The sequence below is a fragment of the Ambystoma mexicanum genome, chromosome 4q, assembly GCF_040938575.1.
Source record: "Ambystoma mexicanum isolate Mex_15411 chromosome 4q, UKY_AmexF1_1, whole genome shotgun sequence".
Lineage (NCBI taxonomy): Eukaryota > Metazoa > Chordata > Amphibia > Caudata > Ambystomatidae > Ambystoma > Ambystoma mexicanum.
The window spans coordinates 1,011,276,385-1,011,303,745 of record NC_090928.1 but is presented as its reverse complement, the minus strand read 5'-3'; the positions used below and the strand labels follow the sequence as shown (position 1 = coordinate 1,011,303,745).

General features: G+C 44.3%; 1 protein-coding gene across 4 annotated transcripts in view; it reads left to right on the top strand.

Moving 5' to 3' along the window:
* The window catches only part of ESRRG (estrogen related receptor gamma), a 283,470-nt gene that overhangs the window by 81,723 nt on the left and 174,386 nt on the right, over nucleotides 1-27,361 (top strand). For all 4 annotated transcript variants that reach the window (XM_069608574.1, XM_069608576.1, XM_069608573.1 and 1 more), the window contains one exon: nucleotides 632-748. In XM_069608574.1, the coding sequence (XP_069464675.1) occupies nucleotides 632-748 (117 nt within the window). The remainder of the gene's footprint in view (nucleotides 1-631; nucleotides 749-27,361) is intronic.

Sequence of the window (27,361 nt, the reverse complement as noted above, 5' to 3'; positions counted from 1 at the left end):
CTCTGCATTGGATTAGACCGAAGCCTGGGGCCAGGTGATAGGCTAATATGATCTGCAAATGAAAGCAGTATGTTTTTTCCTTATAACCTAAGTATGTCTCGGAAGGATAGCTCAGTGGCAATGTGCTCACCTTGGAAGCAAGACTGCGCGGAGCACCACAGGTTCGATCCCCGGGTCCGCGCTTAGAAGCCTCTGTGTATTAAGCGTGTTATAAATAACCTATCATGTCATATTATGGCAAATAATGTGTTGCTCCATGCTACCTTCAAATAAAAAATGGGGATTAAGAGGTTTTCCTCAATAAATGACTGATATTTGAAATGACAACTGGGCAGTTGGCCTTGTTGCACACCAAAAGCATGCAATGTTCCAGAGTAATTAATGGGCCTTGTAGAAATAAAATCAGACTTGCTTTGGCAAGGTGGCTTTCTCCCGACAGTCGCTGCCGGGATCCTTCCACCGGCTCGCGCGAGATGTCTTTGTGAATTTACAGTGCTCCGTGCTGTCGCATTGCCATCGGCTGAGCAGATTGATCCGTTGCATGCGAGTGATTGTGTTAAAGCTGTTCCTGCGACAACACCTATTCAATGTGTTTCCTCATTTTACTCTTTCCCCCTATATCCAACCGCAGGTAACATAGAATACAGCTGCCCGGCTACGAACGAGTGTGAAATCACCAAGCGCCGGCGCAAGTCCTGCCAGGCCTGCCGTTTCATGAAATGTTTAAAGGTTGGCATGCTCAAAGAAGGTAAGGCCACACTCTTAATGTATGTATGCATGCACAGGCCACAAATTGATGCCGCATTTACACACATTGCCACATTTACACAGGTGGAATGAGAAACCCTGCACAAAAAAGAGAAATTATTCTGTTTCGCACTGTGTCGTCTTCCTTCAAATTCCTCAATCTCATGTTTTAAAATGTACGTTTCCTAAGACGGTTGGTCATTGACACCATTGTTTTTTCTAGATTCTGACAACACTCTATTGATTCCAGATAACTAAGATTTGGGCAAAGCTGAATGTTAAGCACCAAAAAAAATCCATACAATTTAACTTTCAAATGAATCTAAGAATGGATTCCCCTCACTGACTTTCCATACGGTATCAGGAATGAATCAATGGCCGTCCCGGCTTGCGATCCATTCTGCAAATCTCTGGAAAGTGATCGTCGAATGGCTGCGGTTTTTAGGTACGATCTCTTACATCCCAAAACATGGCTTCTGAGGAATGTGCTGTAGACAAGAGACAGTATTACGTGCCATCTCCCACACAAATCATAGGTACACTGCCAACCCCGCACAGGAATCCCTCGTCCCGGGCCTGGCAGCCCGAGCATAGCTCTCCGGTATCTGACATGGTGCAAGGAAAATCCAATTCAGATCAAGGCCTTGGGCCTCATTAGGACCCTGGCGGTAAGGGGTTTACGCTAGCGTTAGCTGCGCCGACCCCTTACCGCCAATTCCGAGTTCCCAGAGCGCCATGGTCATTTTTCCGCCCGCTTTTTGCGGGCGTAAAAATCCATGGCGCTATGGGACCTTGGTGTTAATTACGCCACCGTAATTTACGGTGGCGTAATTAACTCCTTCCCCACTCCCATTATACCCTATGGGGCCGAAATGGGAATGGGGAAGGGTAAATGGGTCAATGGGGACTTACCGCCCCGCCGACCTCGGAATGGGGCGGTAAGTCCACCATCCGCCATGGCGTAAACGGACTTTACGCCATGGCGGAAAAGTCCGCCGATGGCGGAAAAAATCCGCCAGGGTCGTAATGAGGGCCCTTGTCTTTTTACAAGGTGGCTTGGGCACACTACAACCAAATAAGTAATGGGTGGAAGGTTTTGAATAAATCTGAACCACTGGCACTGCTCTGGACAACCTTTGTTTTTAAGCCTGTATGCGTCATTGCAAAAGGGGTCCAGCCATGTGAAAATCAGTCAGGTACTGCCACCAATGGTAGCAGCCGAGCCCGAACATCTAGGCCAGGTCCCCTCTGCACGGAAACACAAGCAACCCAAGACATGTTACATTCTTGTTGGGCCTCCTCAGTGCGGTGCAGCTTGGTTCCCTATGATGTAGCGAGCAGGGGACCACCGTCTGGGCATACCCTCTCTCACATAGGAGACAAACTACAACCAGCAATTCCAGCATATCACACACACAATCCTTCTGGCATTTCACTGGTTTTACAAGCAAACTGCCATTCATTCTCCTAATTGTATACCCAACTCATGGGCACCACCATCCTCAAGTGCTGGCATGCGGCCCTCCAGCATTCCCAAATATACTCACACTATAACAAACATACCACTTCCTAGCTACATCATTCCACCCGATGTCTGTCAAAATTCCTCAGACTAAGATCTGGACATCTTTGGTAGGGACACAGACACCTACTTCCTGGACAAGCTAGGCACGACCAATCACTGTGGCAGTGATTTGGGGGAGTCAAATAGCTTCAAAACACAACACTTGATGGGATCCTTGAAAGGAAAGATTTGTTTTCAGAAGCATGATTAAGAATTATATAAAGGGAAAATGCTGTAGATAAGTTGAATTCCAAGATCCATGATGTGACTTCTGTGAGTATTTGGAAAATCAGTTTATCTTCCCACCAGTAAAATAAACAGTCCTAGGGTTTCTAAGGGGCATTGGTTGTCATTCAAATGAACTGGCGATTTCAGTGGCATACTCCCACATTGTGGTATTGATAACTGCTCTAAATGAACCCGAATTAACACTTCTTCATGCCTCTTCTATGACTTCTTTAAAATATTGTACACTGAAATGTTTACTTGTACATTCCTGTCACTCAAACCCCTCTATATATATATACTTTGTGCACGTGGTGCACTTCAGCACTGTCGCAGGGGCCATAGGACCCACATGTGATGCCAAACAGGGTGGAGGATCAGGCAATGGCCCACTCCATGCACTGGGCAGAGATCGCTTATTGTGGTCCATTTAGGTGCAGATGGGGTCCATGACTTGGCAACAGGCTCATGTCTTACCGTAGGAGATTACCTGCCACACCAGCAGTGGACTAGGGGATTCAGTCCCAGATGCATCAATTGCAGCAGTCTACGTGATGCTGTCTTCCATGGGGACCTGGGGTGTGGCTAGAGGGGCCAGAGAAGGAGGGATTCCGATCAATCCAGATAATGTAGTGCAACCATGGGAGAGGGGCTGCACATCCACACACCTGGCTATGGCTGTGCTAGTGTGCCAGGCCTGCCATTGCCCCCAGAACAAGCGGAAGATCCTCGCGCAAGTCCACCAAATGGCAAAGGCTCTTTCTAGGGGTGCACAGAACTTTCATATAGCCCACCTGAGGTGGCAATATCCGTTCATCAAGAGAATAATTCAACAGGCATTAGCGATGTACTTAATAAGGGAGATGCTCAGTTTAGCGATGGGCAGTTAGGGGCAAGCTAGTCGGCCCACTGAACAGTCACATGCAGTGTGCTTTTATGAGAATATTCATAATTAATCATATATTTAGTGCAAGGTTGTATGTGTCTGGGCAAACACTATATGAACATTTGCTTCAGAAGAGATTATTTTAATGTTTCATGGTCATTACAAAAAACAGAGTCTGTGACTCTTCAGATGTTTTAGATTATGACTTCCATGATCCCTCCCCCTTCACTATGCTAGCTACTGATGAGGGACTTTTTTGTCCCTAACATCTGGAGAGCCAAAGGTTGCAGATTCCTGGTCTGGTGGTTCAAAAAGCAAAGGTCCATCTGGATTAAACCCTACTTGATTGTAAAGACAATGCAAATAATGTTTTTGTTTTTTATAAACAGATGACAATGTTGTTTGTTGTACATGAACATTGCAAACACACCTCTGTCAACAGGATAGTCCTTGCACTGGCGTAACCGGGGCCCCTGCAGACCCCACAGTTCTGGTGGCCCCATGCTGTCCATGCCCAGTGGGGGGGCAGTGGAGGCGGAGGGTGCCCCCTCAGCAGGGCTTGCAGGACGGGCACCCACATTTTGTGTTACACCACTGAATCCTTGCACAGAGTAGGGTGAAAGACCATGCACGTAGCCCACCTTAAAATGGACGGAATCATGAAAGAGCGATTCTTTGCGTAGAGCTCTTTTAAAAGGTCCCGTCTGCACCGCAAAGCAAGGACTGCTGCTCTGCTCTCGGCATTGCGGGGTGCCCTGACTAAATACAAATGAGCGCTATTATAGACACTTTTCACCAGTGCAAGTGCAGTTAGCACGAGTGCAAAGCTTGCCCTAATTGAAAAGAATGTCCTTATCGTTACGATCAGTGTGTATAGGCCCATATTACCAAATTACTGTGAATGCAAGCAGACGTCCATGACCAAATGATAATGATGTGTTATTATATAGCACTTACGCTCAAGCCCTTTATATAGAAAAAAATATACACCCAATATCACCCAACTTGTGTTGGAACTCATTTATCGACCTCAGAAGGATGGAAGGCTGAGTTGAGGAGTTTAAGAACAGACTAAATCAGTGAGTCACCCCCTGAAGTGTGCCTGAAATAAAACTTTAATGAGTCTAGCAATTATTGTATAGAATTCCAGAAAGACACATTGTTTGGTATTCCTATTCTTTCTTATTTAGGGTCAGTGCTGAAAGTGTTAGACTTGTAGCACACCTGTTCTTATTTTTCTTCTTTTTTTTAAGGGGCCTGAACAAGAAAGCTAGCCATTGCAGAAGTAAAGAGCCACATGGTGCTGGCCAGAGCCCAGGAGCTTGCATTAAAAAAAAAAACGATTTTTAATTTTTTTTTAATTAGAGGTCGCATTGAAGACCACAGAGGTCGCAAGGGAGACCTCAGAGGTCGCAGTTGCGACCTCTGGTGACCCCTAAATGACGTCCCTGTTTGTAGTAGATTTGAATGCACTTTCTTAACTACTTAGAGAAGCAATCTCGAGGCAAGACAGCGTACTCTGATTCACTAAAGCAAAAAATGTAGCGCCTGTATATGTCCTTTGTAATTCTCTGTACATTCCTTTTCTGCATTACTATGTACATTATATCTGTAACCTATGTAACTAAGCCAAACGTATACTTGTAACCTCTTGCGCCCAGATACCCTTGGGTTTGGTGCGCCATACAAATAAATAAATAAACAAACAAACAAACAAAATGCCTTCAGTAACATTTGGCACAAGGAAGTCAGTGATGACAAAAGCATAATACGCATAACAGCTGACCATCAAGTATCTGCCATGCTAACTTGGAATGTACTCCCGTCATGTCCTTTTAGATGTTCTGGGTATTAGGTAGTGATAGGCGCTCCCGGTGTTTGACCCTCTGATTCACATCAAAGAAAGCCAAAGATGACCCTTTTCCCTGCCTAAACAATTCACTCTGCTGCATTACTGACCCCCATGTCACTACTCAGTGACGCAGCTATTACTTTTCTGTGAATTTTATTTTAATGTCTTTAATTGTGCATTCAATCTGGCATCCCAGATACTGTTATTGGAACGATTAGAACATACCAAGTAGCAGAAAAACATTGAACATGCGTAGGCTTAGTGTCTTGATGGATGAGGACCAGAGATGCAATGTTAGCTGAACCTTGGAAAGAGTGTTGCGGTCTTGCTCTGTTACAGGCAAACCAGCCAACACATAGATTTCTCTTTCACTACAAGAGCTAGCCAATCACGTCCCTAGTCTTTTCAACCTTTCAGTAGCCAAATGGCCAGCATCTCATACCTTTCCCATGCTGGCAAACTGCAACATTTCTATAGGGCACACTCCTGTTCCTCATGTGCAGGCGTTGGTTCCACATATATACCCAGTGATCCCTACAGTGGAGAATCTATCCAAGACATCAGTCACCTTAAGGCAAGCTTCATTTTTTATTTGAATATGAACCAGTATCTATAAAGTGAATCGACTATCCCAAACCAAACACATGAAATGACGCATAACCGCAAACCTGTCTCCCACTTCAGGGTGATCTGTCACTAACATACCGCACTCACATATAATACTTTGGTCTATTACACTTCCTGTCATCTCTGCTTCACAGGAAGTGATACTTGGTGGATATGGGGGACTGTGTGCCCCAGTGGCCAATGCCCTAGTGGTCAGTATTATCTCGGGAAATGGCAATGTATATTTAGAAAGGAAGTTACACCCATTGTCCAGTTTAGTTTGCCTGCTGGACTCTACTCCCAGGTCCTCTACACCTAGAGTCAAGTGTTATCTCAGGAAATGACTCTGTATATTTACACAGGAAGGGATGCCTAGTGTCCTGCTTAGTTTGCCTGCTTCCTTTGTGTGCCTGTTGGAGTCTGCCCTATGGTCACATAGCCCCAGTTTCCCAGTATTATCTAAGGAAATGCCAGTATATATTTACACTAGAAGTGGCGCCTAGTGCCCAGCTTGGCAGGCTTGGTGGGCTTGTTTCTATTTATTTATAGAAATCACAGGAACGCAATGTATCTTTGGCACTAAAATGCTTACAAAATGTAACATTGATAACAGAGCAGAGGACGTGGGTCCTTTACAGTGGGGTGAGAGAATGTGACTTGAAGACCAGATGTTGCAGGGCAAGGTGTAAAAACATACCAGGGACGGGGACAGGAAAGAATAGCATAGGAACAGGACGGTAGAGGAATTGCTACATTGAGGATGGAGGGGTGATGGTAAAGTGCTTTAGGCCTTTTCCGTAAGGGTAGAGAGAGAGAGGAAAGCAGGGTGATGGTGTAATTTAGAGTGCTGTGTAACAGGTTATTCAGAAAGGAGGGGGGTTAGAGGTTGGATTTATATAGTTGTAGAGTTGGAGTAGTACGGAGGGGAAGAGCATTCCATAGTAGGGGAGCGAGGAGAGAGAGGAAATGAGAGGGTACACAGGGGGTTTGAGTAGTGGCAAGGAGCTCTGTCCTCTGGGAACTTTTATCCCCAGTGCCCAGTATTACCGTGGGAAATGACAGCACATAGTTTAATGGCCCACACCGTTAGCTAAAGCAGTGAAGGCATCCTTGTTTCTCTTACAACAACTTCATGTGAAATCTTAATTTAGATCTGCTGCCACATACCTCCCAATGTTTGGCATAACTCTGAAGTGCAAATGATAGGCTCACTCTCTTTATAAAGCTGTTTTACAGCTGTACATCCTATGGCATATCCAGCTAAGTCCATAGATATTAGATGAGGCGCTCTTTTATTCCGAGCTCACTGCATTCTCCAGCGTGCAGCCCGGCGCTGACGCCAGCGCCAACCCTTGGAAAGCGCGGCGGATCTCAGCGCCATGCTGCATGCGAGGGATCATCACGGGCCTGTAAATCTATTCAAATGTAAACCTGTTCAATTCAATTTCCAGGCCATAATGACATTTGCTGCCCCGGCCTCCTCTGTTGTCACAGCAGTCGCTACATGCGGATGGCACAGCAGGGCCCCAAATTGACAGACGAAATCTAGTTACTAAAAAATAGTTGCAGATCCAGAAAATAAAATCAGGTTTCAACAGCTCTGGCAAGAGAGGCATCGCATCACTTTTCATCCAAGTGCCAGCGAATCTGTTTGTAAATTTAGAAATGCAGCTGCCCAGCAAAATGCTTATATTTCATTGTAAAGAGGCGCTGGATCTACTGAGGTCTAATATTGAGTATTGTGGTGCTGGTGCCAGCGGCACGGTGCTTCTTTGACTTGTCACTCCTTGCTTAGAAGGAATCTTTTGTAGCACCTAGAAGGATGTACTCACTCTTCCTTTGGTCTGCCTACGGGTAGCCCCGACCTGAACTGGTGACTCATAAGATAACAATAGGTTGTTCATACGTGATGGGGCTGACACAGCCTTCCTGTTTCCCACTCATGCATGAGGGTCACACCTATCAATGTATGAATTGTGTATCTCATTCAAAGGGGACTGAATTGCCTTTTGACACGTGCCCACTTTTTGGTGGAAAGAGACACAGTGAATGATGTGGTTTTCCATTGATCACACATTACTAAAATAGGGAATTCAGGATTTGGACGACACGCGCCCCTCTCCTACCCACCACTCGCAACAGCTGTACCCCTACTCTGTGCCCCTCTGTATACTACCTCCCACCCCCGCTGTATATCTGTTCTGATGTTACCTCTGAACACCACTGCATTATGCCTCTGTATTGTTGCATACCGCTGTAAAGTGCTGCATTACTTCTCGAAGTTAGGCCCGTGCTCAATAAATATAATAATAATAATAATAATAATAATAATAATAATAATAATAATAATAATAATATTAATAATAATAATAATGATAATGATAATGATAATAATAATAATAAAAAATGTGAAGCAAAGATTCCAGATTCCTAAGTGTCCAATTCAGCCATTACACTACATCACAATCTGCTGTACGGTGCGGCAACCCGGTGCCAACAGCAGGGCATAGACTCCCTGATTCTCAATGATGTCAATGGGTCAAATGAAATGCCCGTCAGCACCTCCAATTTGACCCACTGCCATGAACCTGATTATCTACACCTCAAAAAGTACCAAATCAGATATGCATGGGACATGTTTGAGATGTTCCATTGCAAACGTGGTTCACAAAGAGTTGCTCAAGTGAAATGCTGCAGTCATCTCCAGATTTGAAATGCTGCAGCCAACTCCAGATTTGAACTGCTGCAGTGAACTCTAGATTTGAAATGCTGCAGTCATCTCCAGATTTGAAATGCTGCAGTCATCTCCAGATTACAAATACTGTGGCAAACCCCAGATTTGAAATGGTGCATTCATCTCCAGATTTGAAATGCTGCAGCTATCTCCAGATCTGAAATGCTGCAGTCATCTCCAGATTTGAAATGCTGCAGCCAACTCCAGATTTTAAACGCTGCAGTCAACTCCAGATTTGAAATGCTGCAGTCATCTCCAGATTTGAAATGCTGCAGTCATCTCCAGATTAGAAATGCTGTGGCCTACTGCAGATTTGAAATGCTGCAGTCATCTCCAGATTAGAAATGCTGTGGCCAACTGCAGATTTGAAATGGTGCAGTCATCTCCAGATTTGAAATGCTGCAGCTTTCTCCAGATTTGAAATGCTGCAGTCATCTCCAGGTTTGAAATGCTGCAGTCATCTCCAGATGTGAAATGTTGCGGCCAACTCCAGATTTGAAATGTTGCAGTCATCACCAGATTTGAAATGCTGCAGCCATCTCCAGATTTGAAAGGCTGTGGCCAACTCCAGATTTGAAATGGTGCAGCCTGCTTCAGATTTGAAATGCTGCAATCAGCTCCAGATTTGAAATGCTTTGGCCAACTCCAGATTTGAAATGGTGCAGCCAGCTTCAGATTTGAAATGCTGCAGTCATCTCTAGATTTGAAATGCTGCAGTCACCTCCAGATTACAAATACTGTGGCAAACTCCAGATTTGAAATGGTGCAGCTATCTCCAGATTTTAAATGCTGCAGTCATCTCCAGATTTGAAATGCTGCAGCCAACTCTTTATTTTAAATGCTGCAGTCAACTCCAGATTTTAAATGCTGCAGTCATCGCCAGATTTGAAATGGTGCAGTCATCTCCAGATTTGAAATGGTGCAGTCATCTCCAGATTTGCTCCCGTTTCAGGCCTTGTGACTCAGATATACAGAGCATTTGCAAACCAGGATGGCCAGATGCTTCTGAAGATTTTCTCCACTAAAGATGTTCGAGAAACAGGTCTTAATAAGGTGTGATATGTCTTAATTACAATTTCTGACATAATTCTTTTAGTTAGCCTTTGCTATTAAATATACTAAATCTGATGCTCCATCCCGGTATAGGTGTGCGTATTTCAGAAAGCATGCTCTTGACTGCTCTAGCCAGTAATTCATATTTATCATCTTATGCCAATAATCTAAGTAGATATCAGTCCTTGTACCCTTTTCTGCTAAAATGCTTTTTATTTCAATATGGAGTGGCTAATTTGTGTTAGCGATCCCTGTAACCCTAAAATGATGACACCTAATTCTGGAATTTAAAGGCAATAGTCAGCATCACTTATGTTATCCAGAGAAATTGACCTTTTTATGTGCATTTGCATTTTTTTATATTTATAACAAAAAGAAGACCATTAAGAGAAAGAGAGAAGTGAATCGGGGTGAGCTGGACAGTAGAAGCGCTTGGGTTTCTGATTCAGTTTGGGTCTGGAGTATCTGGATCGGACAGCTGCATGCCATTGAAAAGTAGAGATTCAACCCCTAAATCTCTTATCGTGTACAACAATTAGATACACTTTCTAGGTATTGCGCTTATCCTTGCAAGTAATTCACCAAATATTAATTCAGCAATTATTAAAACAAGATTATTCTTCAAGAAGAATGTATTGGTTCCTTGACTGTTCAAGCTCACCTGCCGACACAGGTTTCGACCACTGGTCATTTTCAAGGCATTACTATATACATTCAGTCAGCAAAGAACAGTTCATTTTGTAATTGGTGATGTTCCAAAATACATTCCTATAATGCTAATAAAACAATGAATCAAACATTATCATTTTAATTTGGATGATTCCCATTGGTTCAGAAGAATTTGGAGAACGGAAACAGGGTAAATTAATAAAATAAAACAATAAACAGAGAAAATATATGGATCTTTTTTAGTTAGCTCATATTGTCACTCTATTGTCAAATATAGAACCATGTTGGTTATTTTGAAGTATATTTTACGTATTAATTTCCACGTCTATATGTCATTATCCTAAACCAGTGACCTCTGGTATGCTAACACATTTCCTTTGTTTAATACTTAATTCTCAAAAATGATCCATTGGATATGAGTGGCTCCCCCACACCTTTGTCTTTTTATGGTACTTAATGAAATATCAATTGTTAAATACAATTATCCACTTCATGCATTTTGCCAATTCGCATTCATTGTGGTTCGTGTTTCCATTCATTTAATGTCTAATTTGACTGAATGAGTATAGTAATGCCTTGAAAACGACCAGCGGTCGAAACACGCGTCAGCAGGCATGGTTGAACAATCAAGGAGCCATTATGAGAAAGGAATCGGGATCCTAGTATGTAGATGTAATCTGGGTCATGGGCAGTGAACAACTGCACCCACTTTAAGCTCCCAGCACAATTCATTTTTTGAAGAATGGGTTTCAGCCGGCAGCACACCTGCTTCTTTAGTACTACATCTGGGGGCATAGACACAGATAGTTATCTCAGCATCGGGAAGAGCAGTTCCCTCTGCAGGTGAAGGAATACTACTTTGTACAGGCTCTTATGTGGGATACATGGGGGGGTGGGGGAGAGGCTGAGAGTCCATGCAGAGAAGCCCTAACTAAACCAACTGAAGAGACCGGGCAGTCTTTGGAAAGGGCATGGACTTTCTCCGTGGTGCCCTCCCTTCCTGCGGGTGTTATGCAGTCACACATTGTTACCTCCTTTGGTGTGGCCCTGGTTCCCTTCCAAAGTCAAGTCAAAATCTACCATGTACACAACCTGTTATCCCAGCTGAAGTTGTGTTAACACACGGGTGAGAGGAGTATGGAACTGCACCCATCATTGTAGTGCCCTGAGCATCACACAACATGCCAAACGTCGGGCGGCCTGGACGCCCTCATGGAGTGGCAGTTCAACAAGCATTGGGCTACACTTTTTGGTGTGCACTGCCAAGCTCCAGTGGTTGAGGGTTGTGCCACTCACTATGCATTTTTTGTGATACTGCAAATGGCAGCTGTTTGCCCCGTTTGCTAATGTTTGGATCAATGCATGAACATATGCTTGCCGTGCTTCGTTATGCTAGCTACGGCACCACACACATATACGTTTTCATTAAAGAAATAGAGAAACTAGAGAACTCCTGTATTTCCTTCCTATAAATTCGTCAACAGCTATTCTAATCGAGCCAGAAATATTGCAAATGGTTTTATGGTGTGAAAATCACAATCTTTCCCTTTCTTACTAATGAGTGTGAATGTTAAAGCATTCCTGCTATGTGAAAGGTAAGACAGGAGGGAACATGTTTACAACAGCCCTTATAATGAGGTAAACATGAAAAATACGGCTATTCTTCATCGTCTGCTTCTTCGTATGAGTCTTGCAGAAATACCTCTTCCCGCTTGTTTAAGACCTGATCTAAATATGTTTCAGCCACCCCGTTCCCTGATGCAGTTGTGCAGACTAGTTAAATGCTCCGGGGAGCCAAGCCATTTCAGAATTCATTAGCTGCCTGTGCTGAGCTGAAAGAATAAAGCAGGGCTGAAGTGAACTGAGGCCTAAAGAGGATTATGCCGGCTAGCCAGATAATGAAAATGGTTTATTGTATTAATATCTTAGTACTAGAAAACAAAGTTTTGCAACTCACTCTCACTTCATGGAATGTAGAGAACAGGATCTGGGATTCTGAGACAATGGTGCTGTGGGAGTGAAAACAGACATATTCACCCCTAGAAAATAGCAAAGAGAGGTAGAAAGTAATGTTCAGGTTTTCTCCACTTGAGTAATACAGCAGTGACTTATAGATATTTAAGCATATAAAGACACACGCTTTAAACATTTCTCCCATGTCAACATGGTTACATTATGTGGCCCTCCAAATGTTTCGAACCTCAACTCCCATGAACCCTATCCAGCATAGTCAGAGCTGCAGGATTCTGGGAGTTGTAGTGCAGAAAATCTGGAAGGAGGTCCACACAATGTGTAACCATGGAAATCCAGGCCTCAAGGGCCGGAATCATGTCAGATTTTCAGGATACCCTTCATTAATATTCATACGATAAATTTGCACACAGCGATTCTAAATGTATGCACATGTTTTCTCATGAATATTAATGCAGGATATCCTGAAAACCAGTCAGGATTCCGGCCCTTGGGGCCTGGATTTGGACAACGCTGATCTAGACCCTCTTGTGCTATTCTCTGACACATCCACCCAACTACAAGGTTAGTCATTAGATAATTCCTAGGACATTTTTTGGCATTAACAAATAAACTATGCCCCTTTATTTTTGATAGATCCACAGCACAATTTGAGCATGTTGTAAGGAAGACATTGTGCCATTTTGTGCAGAACAGATAATGTGAGTTTGAAAAGGGCCCAAATAATTAATTAATTATACAGCAAGGTCTGCAAGGTTGGTGGTAGCCTGTGGTAAGCGAAATACAAAACTAGTTCCAAACAATTTGAAATATAACACAAAGTGGACAGCCACGCTGTCGAGGGAGCCCCATTCAGAGGGTAGCCAGCGTCTCTTTCAAGCAGATAAACAGTAATAGGTCCCCCACTGAGTCCTTAAAAACTCAGAAACCAACGTATGGCAAGCCTGACTCAATTCAGGAGACCAGCCCCTCCCATCTCCACCATGCCCACTGCAGCCTGGGTGCCGATTCAGCAAATGTCAATGTGACGTCATCGGCCCAGCACCTGTCGCTATTCTGGAGAGTGTCCTACCCAGCCCTTTTCATGCCAAACATCACAATTATAATGTGTGCGCTCTCCAACCAAGCATGCCACACTTACACATATGTTTTCATGACCTGCTTAAACCGTACAATGCCAGTATAACGCTGATCCTGTCTTAAATGTTCAACTAATCAGGTCACGCAACGCTCTGGGCCTGATATACAACACACTTTTCAATGGGATTGCCTGATTGTAAAACGCTTTTGTGCATCAGACCGTCTAAGAGTTAGGTCTTGACTTGGGATTTTCTGTCAGAGAAAGCACGAGTAGCATATCCATACCATTGCAATAGACTGGTGCATGTTGTAGGCTTTTGGGTGGTACATCACATGTATCACCTGTGACAGCCGGATTGCTGTGAACATTTAAAATGTAAAAACACAAATGGAGAAATTACCTAATTTTTTTGGACCGAAAAACGAAAATTACTTTTTGCTTTTTCTATTATTTATTTACTATACATATACAAAAATCCCTACCATTTTCAGTCAAAACAATTCAGTAATTTCTCCTATGGTTTGTTTGTATTCGTTTTTTTTTGCAGATTCCGTGACATTCTTCTTTATAAATTAATGTTTTTTATGCAGCAATTGTTTTACATCTTTAATCTGCGTGAAGCTCAAAACCATCCAAAGTGCCACAGTTGGCTGGGAGGCCAGCTCAGGGCCACCACACTCAACTTGCGAACAGGACAGGAAGACGCCATGCAACATGGGCTTGATCCCTGCTCTGGTTCTTAGAAGCAGGAGAAGTCCAGCCTTATAGATCCCCAAAAATTAATAAAATAATAAGTAGGCGAGAGACACAGGCCTTGTATACTCCATGTTCACCTTTAAACACCCATCTCGAGTGACCATTCTTATCACTCTCTGTCTTTAATAACTCTATTGCGGTTAGTGCTGGGATAAATATTTATATGTGCCCATAGCGGTGCTGGATCACCAACACAGAAGTCAGCAACAAGAGAGACTCTGGATACAGCATCTTGTACTTCTGGATAGTGCTGGAGGTTTACAGAAATTGTTATGGTCAAGCAGTGACTTGTCCTAATAGTTAGGGGGATATGTTGGTCTTTCTCGACACATGCAGCCGACATGCTCACTCTGCAGTAGGTGCTGTGTCCACCTGAGCTTCCGGATCTGAGAAATCCCACTCTATCACCTGGCTTGTGCGATAGGAGGGATTGGATGGTCAAATGGGCCGGCTGCAGGGTGTGAATTCCCAGACTCCCCTCTTTCCACAATCAGCTTACTTCCTCTGTGGCGATCACCAAGTCACACAGTGAATGTTGGCGTGGGGCAGGAGTGGAGGGGAGGGGGGTCAGGTTTTACTGATTTGGTTCTCAAGCCGCTTAGACAATCACTGCTCCAAAAAAAGCAATACCCACTTTCTTGTCACCCTCACAAGTATGCCTTGATGAAACTGGTTTTAATACATTTTCCCCTGAAATTATTCGGTATTTTTGCATATGACTGAGAAAGTCTATATCTTAATTTTACACAGGAATCACTTTAGACTGCTAGTCATATTTCTATACTCAAGGGCAGATGTAAAAAGTAATACTTTTAGAAATTGCCATATTTGATCAATACCAAGAAACTTGTAACTTGAACGCAATTTGTTACTGTGAAAAGCGGTATTACATACCTTCATAGCTGAAAAAAAAGAAGCAAATAGAAAGGATCCATTTTTGTAAAAAACGTTGTGGTTGCAAACAAAAAAAAGCGGTCTTACTTCCTCTCTCTTACCAAATCCCGTGGAGCGCTTTGAAGAAGACACCTATTCATGAAGAGCTTTTATTAAAAAATTAATGATAGTACGATACCCTGCACCCATTTGTCTAAGATATGGTTTGTGGTCTCTGGGAACTGTTTCGTTTGTTGCTGACTCAAAACCCTTATTAAAAGGTAATTTAATTTCAAGTTAATTCTTTTAATTGAAAAACACAATATTAAACCTATGGTCTTTTTTATCTACTTTTTTAAAAATGTGTTATCCAGATGTAAGTTGTGTAATTGACTGAAGTGTGTACACACATTCTTCTGTACGGAAGGGCCTCACACCTTTTTCATATTTCCAAGGGATATACCGGAACATTTGCTTCTGCGCTGAAGGTTGGGTGACAGCATCGTAATTGATAAGGGGAGTCGAAGACAGGCGTGAAGGATGTTGGGCCACGTTTGATGTGGCATCTTTTCCCATGAGCCCTCAGACAAATAGCAGCCTTTCCTTGCTGCTCCCTGCCACCCATGCACACATATATCAATATGGCACGGCCATTTGTCGCAAAGTGCTTGAATTTAATATAAAGGGGGCCTGCTCTACATCCGGGGAAGGGACGCTGTGTGGTTTGCTTTTCCGCTTATGGAGACACCTGCGTATGCGCGACTGGGGAAATGCGCCCCTTGCACATGGCGGGTCGAGGTAGCCAAAGGGAGGAAATTCGAAGGGCAATCTTCCGATTACTCTGAATAGTCAAAGGGGACGATTCGGGTACATTTCAGCTGCAACAGACCTTAAAGGAGAAATGGCATAGCTGTGAACAGGACTCCATAGCCCCAGTGCCAAATATAGCGTGGCATAAGGTGACCATTAAGGCTAATATTGTAGAAGGATGGTCCCATAAAACATTCTTAAATACTATTGATATGGTTCTTATATAGTGCTTCATGCTGCATTAATCCCCCTTCTAAGCACTTTAATAGAAGATGTTATTATCACCTAATTAAAGGTACTAGATTTGTAGACTGAGAAGATTGACTCTCTCGGCCAGGATTCGAACTTGGGACTGGGGTCATATACATACAGATCTCTGGCGCAAGCACCTCCGCCTCATACTTGGGACCCGATTCATGGAATCTTTTCCTGGTTCAAAGTGAATTTGCACTTCCAACACAAACCCTGATTCATGGAACTGTGCAAATTCCATGAATCGTGCCCTTACTCTTCGTTGACTGGAAATAAAATGTAAACTCAACTGTCTGTGCGTGCTCCTCTAGTAAAATATGTTCTCCTAATGCACCGCATGTCAGGGCACGAGAGTATGAGGCATAGAACAATGTCTTAAAGATCAGCAATGCATGTCAGAGACTTACTTGTATGTCATGCATTAGTCATCACTAAAACATGTCTGCAACACAGTGGTGTGTCTTCAAATCAGCCGTCTAATGAGGCCGGAAGAAAAGCGCGTATGAATGGAGGGTAAAGGCTTCATGCACTAGCCATTTCTCCTTGGGAGGTCAGCTAAGGGGTATTTTGAATTGCAAGCTAATTGCTACTCTCATTGTCTTCTGTGATCATCTGCAGTCCCCCCACTCAATTTGTTGTTCACCAGGAGTCGGTCTTCCTTCCTGACGCTAGCCCCTCCTTCCCTCTGCTCCCCTTAGTGTTGTGGAAGATGGCATACACCTCTGATGGAACCTCTTGAATCTTTGCCAACCTTTAGACATTGGATATGATTAAAGTGCTGTAAGTAATTTTATCCTTGCTATATATCGGCCAGGACCAGTGGGAGCATTGTCTCCACCCTAGCCAGAGTGATGGTGCGGCACCGCTCTGAATAGAGGGAAGGGTTATTTTCTGCTTTTAGTGGCACTCTGGCACACCCTATGCTATGTTCTGTTCAGAGGTTGTTATTTGTGTGTGTAATATTGTGCCAGTATCCATTGCAGTGATCCAACAGCACCACGGCTTTACCAGCGAGTGATGCATTATCCCTGGCCAATGCTATCCAGAACTGTCTGCCAGAGAATAGAAGAGGGTGGGGGGCGTCTGACGACTCTTGCCTTGTCTGAGGACTGACCTGACTTCCACCTCTGAACTGGCTAGTGCAGCTTGCTGTGGGAGAGCGTGTCTACAAAGACGCATATACCAGAGGATTCAAAGACGGTGCGTTCCTTGCGGTTAAATGTGAACGTTGTATAAGTTGATTAACCTCTCAGATCCCAGCAGGAACTATTCAAAATTTCCAGAACACCTGCAACTGTCCCCTCAAGTCCCTAACTCAGTTTCCTCTTTTCTTCCTACATTGTAAGTAAAGGAATCTATAGCAAAGTGCCCCAAACCTGCCCTCGGGGGAGAAACCCTGCAGTGCAATGGGGCACAACTCCAGGACCTGTGCTGAAGAAGCTTGGGGTGCAATGCGATTCTGCACAATAGTTCTGCTGGGGAACCATTGGCCTGGCTCAAAAATATGTTATTTTTTTTTGCCCCAATGCGAATGCAGTGGACAAGTTATTTTGCAACGATGCAAAGGTTTGGTAGTATGTCCCTGGACCGCCAATGATTAATTAGTCTACCAAGCCTGAAAACGTCCAAGATCCCTTTCTACACTCCTGATAAAGTAAGGTATTCTGTGAGGAGGCAAGCATGACGCATGCACACACGCACACGCATACACGCTTCACTGAGTACCTGCCCCTTCCTCCTGATCAATTCACCATTCTACTGAATAAAAATGAACCTCCATTCCACCAGAGCCCCAGAGGGTCTCAGCCTCACCCATTCATACTGCGTGCCACAGCCTCCAGGTCTGCACTAAGTTGAAGTGGATCATACTCTGCATGCCCGTGCTGCCACGCGCCGCTACTGAAGGTTTGTTGGCTTCAGGACTGATACATTGCCAGAGACCAGAGGATTGTTTCATCAACATTGGCTTCAGCGTTAATATCATTGCGAGCATTTGGGTAAAGAGCAATTTACTGTCAATAAGTGCAATTAGTCTTATCTTCTGCCTTTCCCAGTGCCGCGGACATGTTCCAATAGTGCTGCTGTTGTCTCTTTTTCAGACTCATTTTGCCACTGTACTCGTCGGTGCACTTATGCCGCCAGGTCGCTGGTTTCTACGCCGATGCCTAATCTTGGCCCATGTGAATCGTCTTTTGTGGCGGTTGCCTTTGCATGTATCATGATGCAAATGATTCCTTATTTGAGACACCGATAAACCTGATATTTGTTGGTACTTCAGTGTAGATGTGAATTTCGATAGTTTCAGTAGTGCAATTTGGAGGAGATCTCATGCATTAAGTGCTCATCTCTGATATGGGACTCACCTGCACTTTGCAAGTTTGCAACACATGTGCCCCCCCCCTTCATGCATTTGAAGTTGACAATTGGTTAAAGAGAAAATCTATCATTACAGAGCTTAGAAGAGGGAGGAATCCAGCATGGCACACTACATACACATGTCATATCATTATTTGTATTATTATTAATCCTACTACACTAAAGATGACTTAGTCAATTTCACCTTGTCTGCCTCGACTGTTCGAAAGGGAGATATACATTAATAGCAAGGAACCTGAAGTTTTTGCTGAATTCAAAGTTGGACCAATTTCGTTCGAGAAAGCTGTTGTTTCTTGAAATTTTGTATGTTCAAATACAATAGATATGACATTTCCTGCTATGCAATTTTAATGACATGTTCACCACAAAAAAAGCACAAGTGCCCGCGAAACAACGCAGAACATCCCTCATCATCCAATTACTTTCCTGCTAATTTGGAGTGCATCCATATTGAACACTCAAAGCCGCACGCAAATAATGAAACCATTATATTGTCACCTTGAAAAAGAAAATATTACTGAGCTCCACTCCCACCCTAAATATCCCCCGTGCAAAGCGGCTAAAAAGCTCAATTCCCACTTAGCAACAACTGGGCATTGTTTTCACAAGAGGGGGCTAAGTTCACCCGGATTTCCCATAAGGAATCATTGTAGGCTCCGCCCACACTCGCACTTGATTGATTGCAGGTCCATCACATGACCCCACGAGGGCCTTCTCAATGCTGGAGGAAGATCCCCGCCGCAGATTCCTGGCACGGATGGGGCATGCTGCAGCAAGGAGTATGGGCGATCATCATGACTCTTTTCTCTGATCTCTTCCACCGTCCAGTGCAGAACGAAGGGAAGAGATGGGCGCTCCACTGGAGAGCAAGCTCGTCCATGGATATTCCAAGGATTTCCTTTCGAATAGGAGGCAAGAGGTTAAGCGGAAAGCTTAGAATTCCAAATAGCTAGACACTGTTACTGCCCTGGGGTGTGGAATGATGACGCAGAGAGCCCATATGACACAATTATATTCTGATGATATATTTTGGGGGATTAAGGCATTTAAAAAAAATCTGTCTCCGTTGGAGGGAGGGGTGGCTTTGGATTTCATATGAATCAATGCATTCTCCATGGAAGTGGACCACATCATTGTGAATCCTCACATCCAAATGCTGTATGAAAGGAACATGCCATTCATTACTGTTGAATGTGTCTGCACATGACCTATCTGCAATGAACCCCTGATATTTGCTCCTTAAAATAGTGAAAGCCTCGGGAGCTCAGAGTTCTTTATACAGACCCAGGACACTGAAGTGAGTTTAGTAGCTGAATGATATCTGTGATTGGAGTACATTATTCTTTATAATACCAACATGAAAAAAGCACTCTGTACCTAATGTCAGTGAAAATGTCCGTTTTTGTACTATGTCTCTCTAAAGTAACAAAGCATTTGAAGGAAATTATGAAGATGGAGGCAGGGATTCAATGGGATAGGGCTCTCGTCACGTTTAAAGGCCAAGAGTTGTCTACATACAGTTCTTGGCTTGTCAGTGTTAGCAAGAGACGGTGGTGGTAGATAATGGCTAGACGCTATTAACAATTATGTGTGATGGCTTTTTATACCTGTGACCGGTGGTGAAACATAACATAATTGGGGGCTTTCATAATGTAGTGTGGAAACCCCATATTCCCCCAACCCATCACTGGGCCTATCCAGAGATCCCTGAGTAGTGTTGATCAATGCATAGCAGCGGGTGCGGAGGTGGTGACCCCGTTGCCAGAGCCTGCCTTAGGGGTGGGCCACCCAGGCAACCGCCTGTGGCGCCCTGCCATTAGCCCCGACCACGCCAGCTCAGGTGAGTCTTTCATGGTCTCCCTCGAGCTGGCGTGGTGGGACAAGGCGCGGCAGATGCCCTACTGAAATGAAATGCGCTCCGGTCTTGTGAGCAGAGCGCATTAAATAATAATAGGGAGTTGATCAGCACCTATTGAATACTTTGGCGTCCCCCTTCCCTGTCCCCCGCATGACCAGGGGTGCACTTGAGGGGAGGTGGATGCCACATTTTTGTTTTGCCGCCTAGGGCGCTGCGGCCACTAAGGCTGCCCTGCTTGTTGTCCTTGATAGGGGCAGGGTCTATGCATGTGTCATAGATCTGAGGCTATTCATGTGTCCTACACTGAGGCCTGGTAGTGTTTGTTATCATGGGCTGATATTCTGTGGCATCAGGACTTGGCTGAGTGTGCTGCGCGTGCAGGAAGACGTCTTACCAATCGCCTTGTGCTCGGTGGTGTGGGCAGTGTCATGCAGTGCATCATGTTGTATTCTGGGGCCCGTGACTGTAAGGGTGGTACTGTAAACGGAGGGTGGGTGTGGTTCCAGGTCTGGGGCGTGTCTGAGTGGCCACAGTGGATTTTAACAGGCTAGCAAGTAAGGGTGGCACTGATTGTATTATAGTTGATAAGGTGTGCCCCATCACTAGAGGAGTATAAGGGTACAATACAAAGTGTGACACAATATACAAGCACATAACACAGGATATTCTCTTATCATTCCTTACTTCTGAAATCACAACTGGATGATTATATTATGTTCCAAAACCTGTGATGAAAAGGGAACATTTCTGAAAGGAGGTGCAGATCATGTGACAAGTACCTAACTCATGGGTTTTCTGTCCATTACTCTAAAGAACAATGGGTGGATCCTTAACTATCATACTTTCCAAAAGAGAACTACAGCCCTATCTGCACTGCAATGTGTTCTTAACCTCACGGTACCCTGCTAGCTTTTTGAAAAGGAAATCCTAGTAGTATTTTGGTATTCTATCAAATAACGCACGCCATTTTGGAATTTTTAAAGCTATAATACAGCACCTTGTAGTTGTATATTTTGCAGAACCCCTTGGTGGCCTAGTGCAGCCTTGCAATGTACATATGGGGTGCATTATTCTGCACACCACATTCTGCATGCTGTGCAATTATCGTGCCTCTCTTTGATGTAGATTGTTACTAGGAACTCGCACGTGCTCACACACATACGTATACCAAGGTGCACGTGATGCTGCATGGACAGATCCGCGGTGCTGGGATCCAGGCAGGGGCGGATCAGAACTAACGTGTTTAGGTTGCACCTGAGCCGGCTGGAGGCTGCCAGCCTCAGCGGGCCCGCTGAGAGCATCTGTCCCCGCAGCACCTTGCTCGCGCTGCCTCCTCCGCAGGCCCTCCATTTCTTCTGAGCCGAGCATAAATCATCCACCTGTCAGGAGCTCGTGCTGCCCGGATTACGCAATGCCTGCCTTCATTTCAAGATGGCCGCGGCAGACAATTGCTGGAGATGGTTTGCATTCATTTTAAAGCCATTCCGGTGTCCCCTTATCTTTAATGAGGGATCAGGGCGGCGACTCGTCTTCAGAAGCAGTGCATGTTTAAGAAAGCCTGGGACTGGTTCCCGTCTCTTCGTGGCCAGCTTCAGACGGGGGAAGGACTGTTTCCAAATGGTGTCCCACAGCTCACCTTGGCTGCAACTGTTATGTTAACTTGCATTTGTATAGCGCCTCCTGCCATAGTTTGGGTGTCAACGTGCCTTTGCCTTTCAGAGAGGCAAAGGAAGAGTTTGATGGCACATTCAGTAGTGGTAGGGTACAAACGTTTGAGGTGCTGTACTTACAAGTGTATAATACAAAAAACATGGTAAAATAGCTACATATGTATGTTTGCAGTCAGGTTGAGGTCTTACAGGTGGAGCGTGCATAAAGCCTGATGTACATACACGATTGAATGCAAACTATTTACGGAAAATAGTTGAAATAATTGGTTTTGTTGGTCAACTCTGCAGTAAGTTTTGCTGCAGGCTTTCTGTAGAGCAGGTCTTCTTGCACACAAGGGTGCTGGGATGCAAGCACCCACTGGTTGGCATTGGAGAGCCTGATCCCATTTGCAACAGGACATTTGATAGGTGTCCATCCCTTTGTACGTCGGTGGGGCTTTCCACTTCATAGCTGCTTCAGACACATATAGCCTTTCCCCACTCAATGAAGTATGCTGTATAGGTGCATTATAAATACCCAATAAATAAATAAATAAATAAACAAATAAATAAATACATAAATAAATAGTATTCTTTGCTAGTTCTCACTCTAGCTAACACAATAAGTGACTTCTGAATGTTTAGCTATGAGTTTTGACAATATTGTTTTGTTTTTCTCTAACTGAACCCAATTCTGTTGTGCACCATGTAGCAGACTTCATTTGGACACAATAGCCTGAGCAATTCTGAGAGACTCCTAGACTAGAGTTTGCCGACTCTGATCCAGCCTTTTTCTGGGTGATCTGACTCCAAGAATCTCCTCATCCGTCAGGCTCTGACTTCAAAGCCTCCCTGAGCGTGCCTCTAAATCTGAGACCCTCCATCACATTGTGAGGGGCTGGGATTCGGTGACCAACCAAGCCTCGGAAATATGAACCGATTATAGTTTGATCCGAGTTTTGTGCTGAACCCCTCTCATTATCAGTGGCCATTACTCTCGTATAGTCAAAGTGAGGATCTGGCACCCTCATGGTATTAGAGCATTTGATACTCTCATAGATAAGCAACTCCAGGCCTGTGGACCACCAGGTTCTGACTTAGAGCCCTTGCTAGTCTGAAGAGTTCTTACTCTGGGGCCATGTTGGCCTATGGGCCCTAGCCCAGTTTCTGTCCTAGCCTATACGATCTAGCTCTCACACACTCTTAGTTTGAAAGCTGTGATTTTAAGGCATACTCACATTGACAGGCTTTAATTTTGCCCCCCCCCCCTTACCCTCATCAGAGGTGCTGTATCTGAGATCCTTCTAGTCTGAAGGCTGAGATTATGCTACTCTCTTACTCTAAGGGTCTTTGTCTCTGATACCCCTTATGTGGTTTATGACATTATTCTAGGCCTTTGACTTCCATCCTTGAAGCTCAAGGGGAGGAGTTCAGTGTGAATCATGCATGGGCCCACAGCGCATGTGTGGAGTGATTTCAGGTACCCCATGGCACATGAGAGTATTTCATCCATTCCTATTTGGAACTCTGTGTTCTGGAAGTGTTCTCAATGCACATGATACCTTCGTATTCCTTTGTCTTGGTTCTGATGTAAACTCCACATTTGAATGGCTGCACTTAAGGGTGTAGTGGTGTAGCGTGGGGATTGTCTTGGAGAATGCATTCATTTCTTGCCCACACTATTTTTTCCCTTCATATCATTGAGGATGAATAGTCTTAGCCACAATTTCAACTGCACGTCCTCAAAGTCTGACAAAGTCTGATCTCTAACTCATACGGGTTCGAAGCGTGGACAATGATGTCTGTGGTTGCTGAACATCTTTTGTAGGCGCTTGACTCTAGGTGAGAGATTTGCGGATAAAGAGATGCTTCTTTGGTATCCTGAGATGTTTCTGAGCTTTAATCTGGAATCTGTGTATCTAAACAGTAGTGATTCCAAAGCACATATTTGAATCCTTCAGTCTATGTTCTGATTTTGCGGTAAACATAGTCAATCCTGCACATCAACAGCCGGTGGCACTGTGCTCTGATGTTGGAACACTATCTAGTTTGCCTTGCCACACTTGGACTCAAAATCACACCTGAACCCCACAACAGATTGTGCCAGCTGCTTGTGCTGGCCGGAACATGGGCAGCAAAATGCTCCAGTGCCAATCAACTGGCAAGTGTGGCTGGGTCCTAGCACAGAACAAAGTTCATGTATGTCATATTATGCCCCTAGAACATGAAATGCAGATTAAAAGAATTGACACAAAATAATAATTATAATGAAAGTGGAGATCAGACAAACAGACATTGATTGAAAAAATAGAACATGTCACTTTTATCCATACTTCCATTGCAAAGTAAAACGCCTCTACGTACCAACCAGCAGTATAACAAAACACAATTTACAAATAAATCATTTAAAATAACTTAGACAGTGCCACATACTAACATACAATGGCCACCGCTGTCAAAGAGCTTTCCACAAGATGCGATCATTCTGCCTCACTTGAGCATCTGAGTGGCTCTAATAAGTATCAACAAGAGTTCTGACAGACAGCTAAAGATCTCTTTACCAGACCTAAAAATTGCATGAGCTGCACAACTGAACATTTGGAATATTCTTCTTCTTGTGGTAGATTGCAAAGAATCAGCTACTTATGGAATATTCTCAGGAATGCTCTACCGGCTCCAAAAAGTGGTCCCGCAGCTCAAAGCCTCATCTGCTGGATTTTACCAGGGACCTTTCAGGATTGTTGGTTCTTAGGGGAGGAAGGGGGAAAAACATGGTTTGGGGATCGTTACTGTGCTGATCCTATAAATGCACACTACTGTTTTCTGATTATAGCACAATCATGTAAATTACAAGTTGCTTTGCATCGCTGAGAGCAGGTGGTGGATTGCATTTGAACAAATATGTATTTCACCCACCCTCCGGTGGGAGTCGGGGGTGGGGGGCAGAAATGGCCGGTAAGAGGCCACCAGCCCGAGCCAAAGGGCACCCGGCAAGGGCTGTGGGCCCCTACCATCCATGGGCGCCACCCGCCAGGGTTTATCCGAGTGCAAATGGTTTCTTTTTCCCATCAGGTGATTTGCGCTGCTTGCACAGCCAATCTCTCGAGGGGGAAAAACAAAATAAGAAAAAAAGCTGCTCACTAGCATAGGAAAAGGGGGTCAGTAGGGATCGGAAGGAGCGCAGGGGCCAGAGGTCTCGCAGATAAGTTGGGAGGGGGGGAGGGGATTGTAAAGAGGTTTGGTTGGTTTTGGGGCGGGCGAGGTGGGGAGACAACAGGGAGAGGCTCCCTGTTGCCTCCACACATTAAAAAAAAAATGGCACCACCAGGGGAAGGGACTCGGGTGGCCGGAACAGCAGGCAGAGAATCTATATACTCGCACGCTGTTCCAGCCACCTGATTGGCTTATGGCCCTTCCCAGGGTGTGTCATTTTTTGGCTGCATGCTAAAGCTGTGTTCAATGTCCAGCACACAATGAACTAGTCCACATGTCCTCCTCCAATGTTGGCAAGGTGGACGCAAAATGGAGAGCTATGTGTCTGTGTGGAGGACCCCATCTACCGAGTTCAGTGCACTGGGAATGTGGCATTTCGTTTCGTTTTCTGCGAGACCCTTTTTTAACAGTTGAAAAGAAATTGAGCATCTCAAAACGGGAGCCTTTGAAGCGATGAATGCAAGCCCACGAAACACGTAGTCTAATGGCGACATCGCGGCCTTTCATTCCTGCTAGAATGTGTTTTATCTCTATAAATGCATTCTCTTCCCATTTTCTGGAAGGTGTTTTTTTGACAGCCTCCTTTGCAGCGGACGTCACGCTCACAAAACCCGCTGTCACGGGGCATTTGAATACTGTGACAGCCTCATTATCGTGTCGGAATCAACTGACAGCGCGTTGACTGGAAATGGACTGGCTTGCCAATCAGCTTGCAAAAAGATTGCAGTTGGAATAAGGCTTATGTTGTGTTACGTGGCTAGTAGTACAAATTGACTACAATAATTCCTTTTTTTGGTTTTATCCTTCACAGTTCGTCATTACCTTCCTTTTAGGGAATTGAAGGAATTTTCCATTGGTTAGGAAGAAAATCACTTTCTCTAGAACACTTAAGAAAACCAGCAATGCACACAGCTGCTAGAATGGCAGTTGTGTATAGTGCTCTTGCCTTTTTTTTATACCATCGTGCTTGTTGTTATGGTTTCGTCAAGCATTCTATTACTCGACCCATGAACTGTTTTGCATACAGTTGTCTCAAAATAGTGTTTGGGAGTTTACATTAATTATGCATGTGTGAGGGGGAGATGTGAACACAAGCATCCTGGCTGGGAAGCAGAGCAGACACCATTTATCTGCCTCTATCACTTAGTTGTGTCCCAGTGCTCTAGTTTAGCTGCTGGAAGGTTGCGCAGGCTAAGGCTCTCCGCGCGGTGATTATCAGGCATCCAGGCTAAACTGGGCCTGGGATATAAACAACAGGAAATGCCTTTATGGCTGATAGGAAGTCACTCCAATGGAATTAGTGCATCACACTCTTACCCACAATATAACATAGATGCCTCATTTGAATATGACCATCTTCTACCCGCAGGAATGCCGGGGATGGAATTACAGAGAGTGGGTTTAGGGGCCCAATTCTGACACCCTCCTATTTTGAAGTGTGACGATCCTCTTGAGCTGGGTTTGCACTATAAGCAATAGAATGAAAATAAAAATAAAATAGCGGCTCAGCTGTTGAGCCGAGAGGTGTGGTATTTCTAGAAGGTGGACGGCCTCATGGTGTTTCAAATTGTTCATATGGCATCACCTCCTCCCTTGCCCACTTGCAAATGACCAGGTCGGATTTCAGCTCCCCTGCTGGATGCCTTTCTTTGTTCTGCTGCACAGAGGGCACTAAGCATTCCATTGACACAGGCAAGTTTCAACCTGCTTGGGGTTTTTGGTGTGTGCTAGTAAATATATTTAGGGATTCATGGTATGGTTTGTGTTATGTATCCCCTTTGATGAAACGATAGAAATCACTCATTGTAATTTGCATTAGGAAACAGTCTCAATTATACAATTTATGCAGCACACGGATACAATCACTCCCTTCATACCCCTACGTGACTTTACATGTTTCACTGGGTTCAAGGTACACGCAGAGAGAGATGTCGAGCTGCCCCTTGCCGGGTATCTCCCCCAGTCCTCATGATTCCTTTGCATTTAGGTATTTGCAGTCTGACATTAATTATAGTAAAAAATGAAACCTTCAGAGTCAGTTCACAAAGAAGACATAAAGCACTGGATATGGTTTACCTTAATCTCAGCATGTAAACTCTAGGGTTGCACATGTTTAAAAAAGGAAAAGCTGTTTCTTTAGAGTTAATAATGAAAAGATAAAAGCTCAGAATGATTTTCCGGATCTA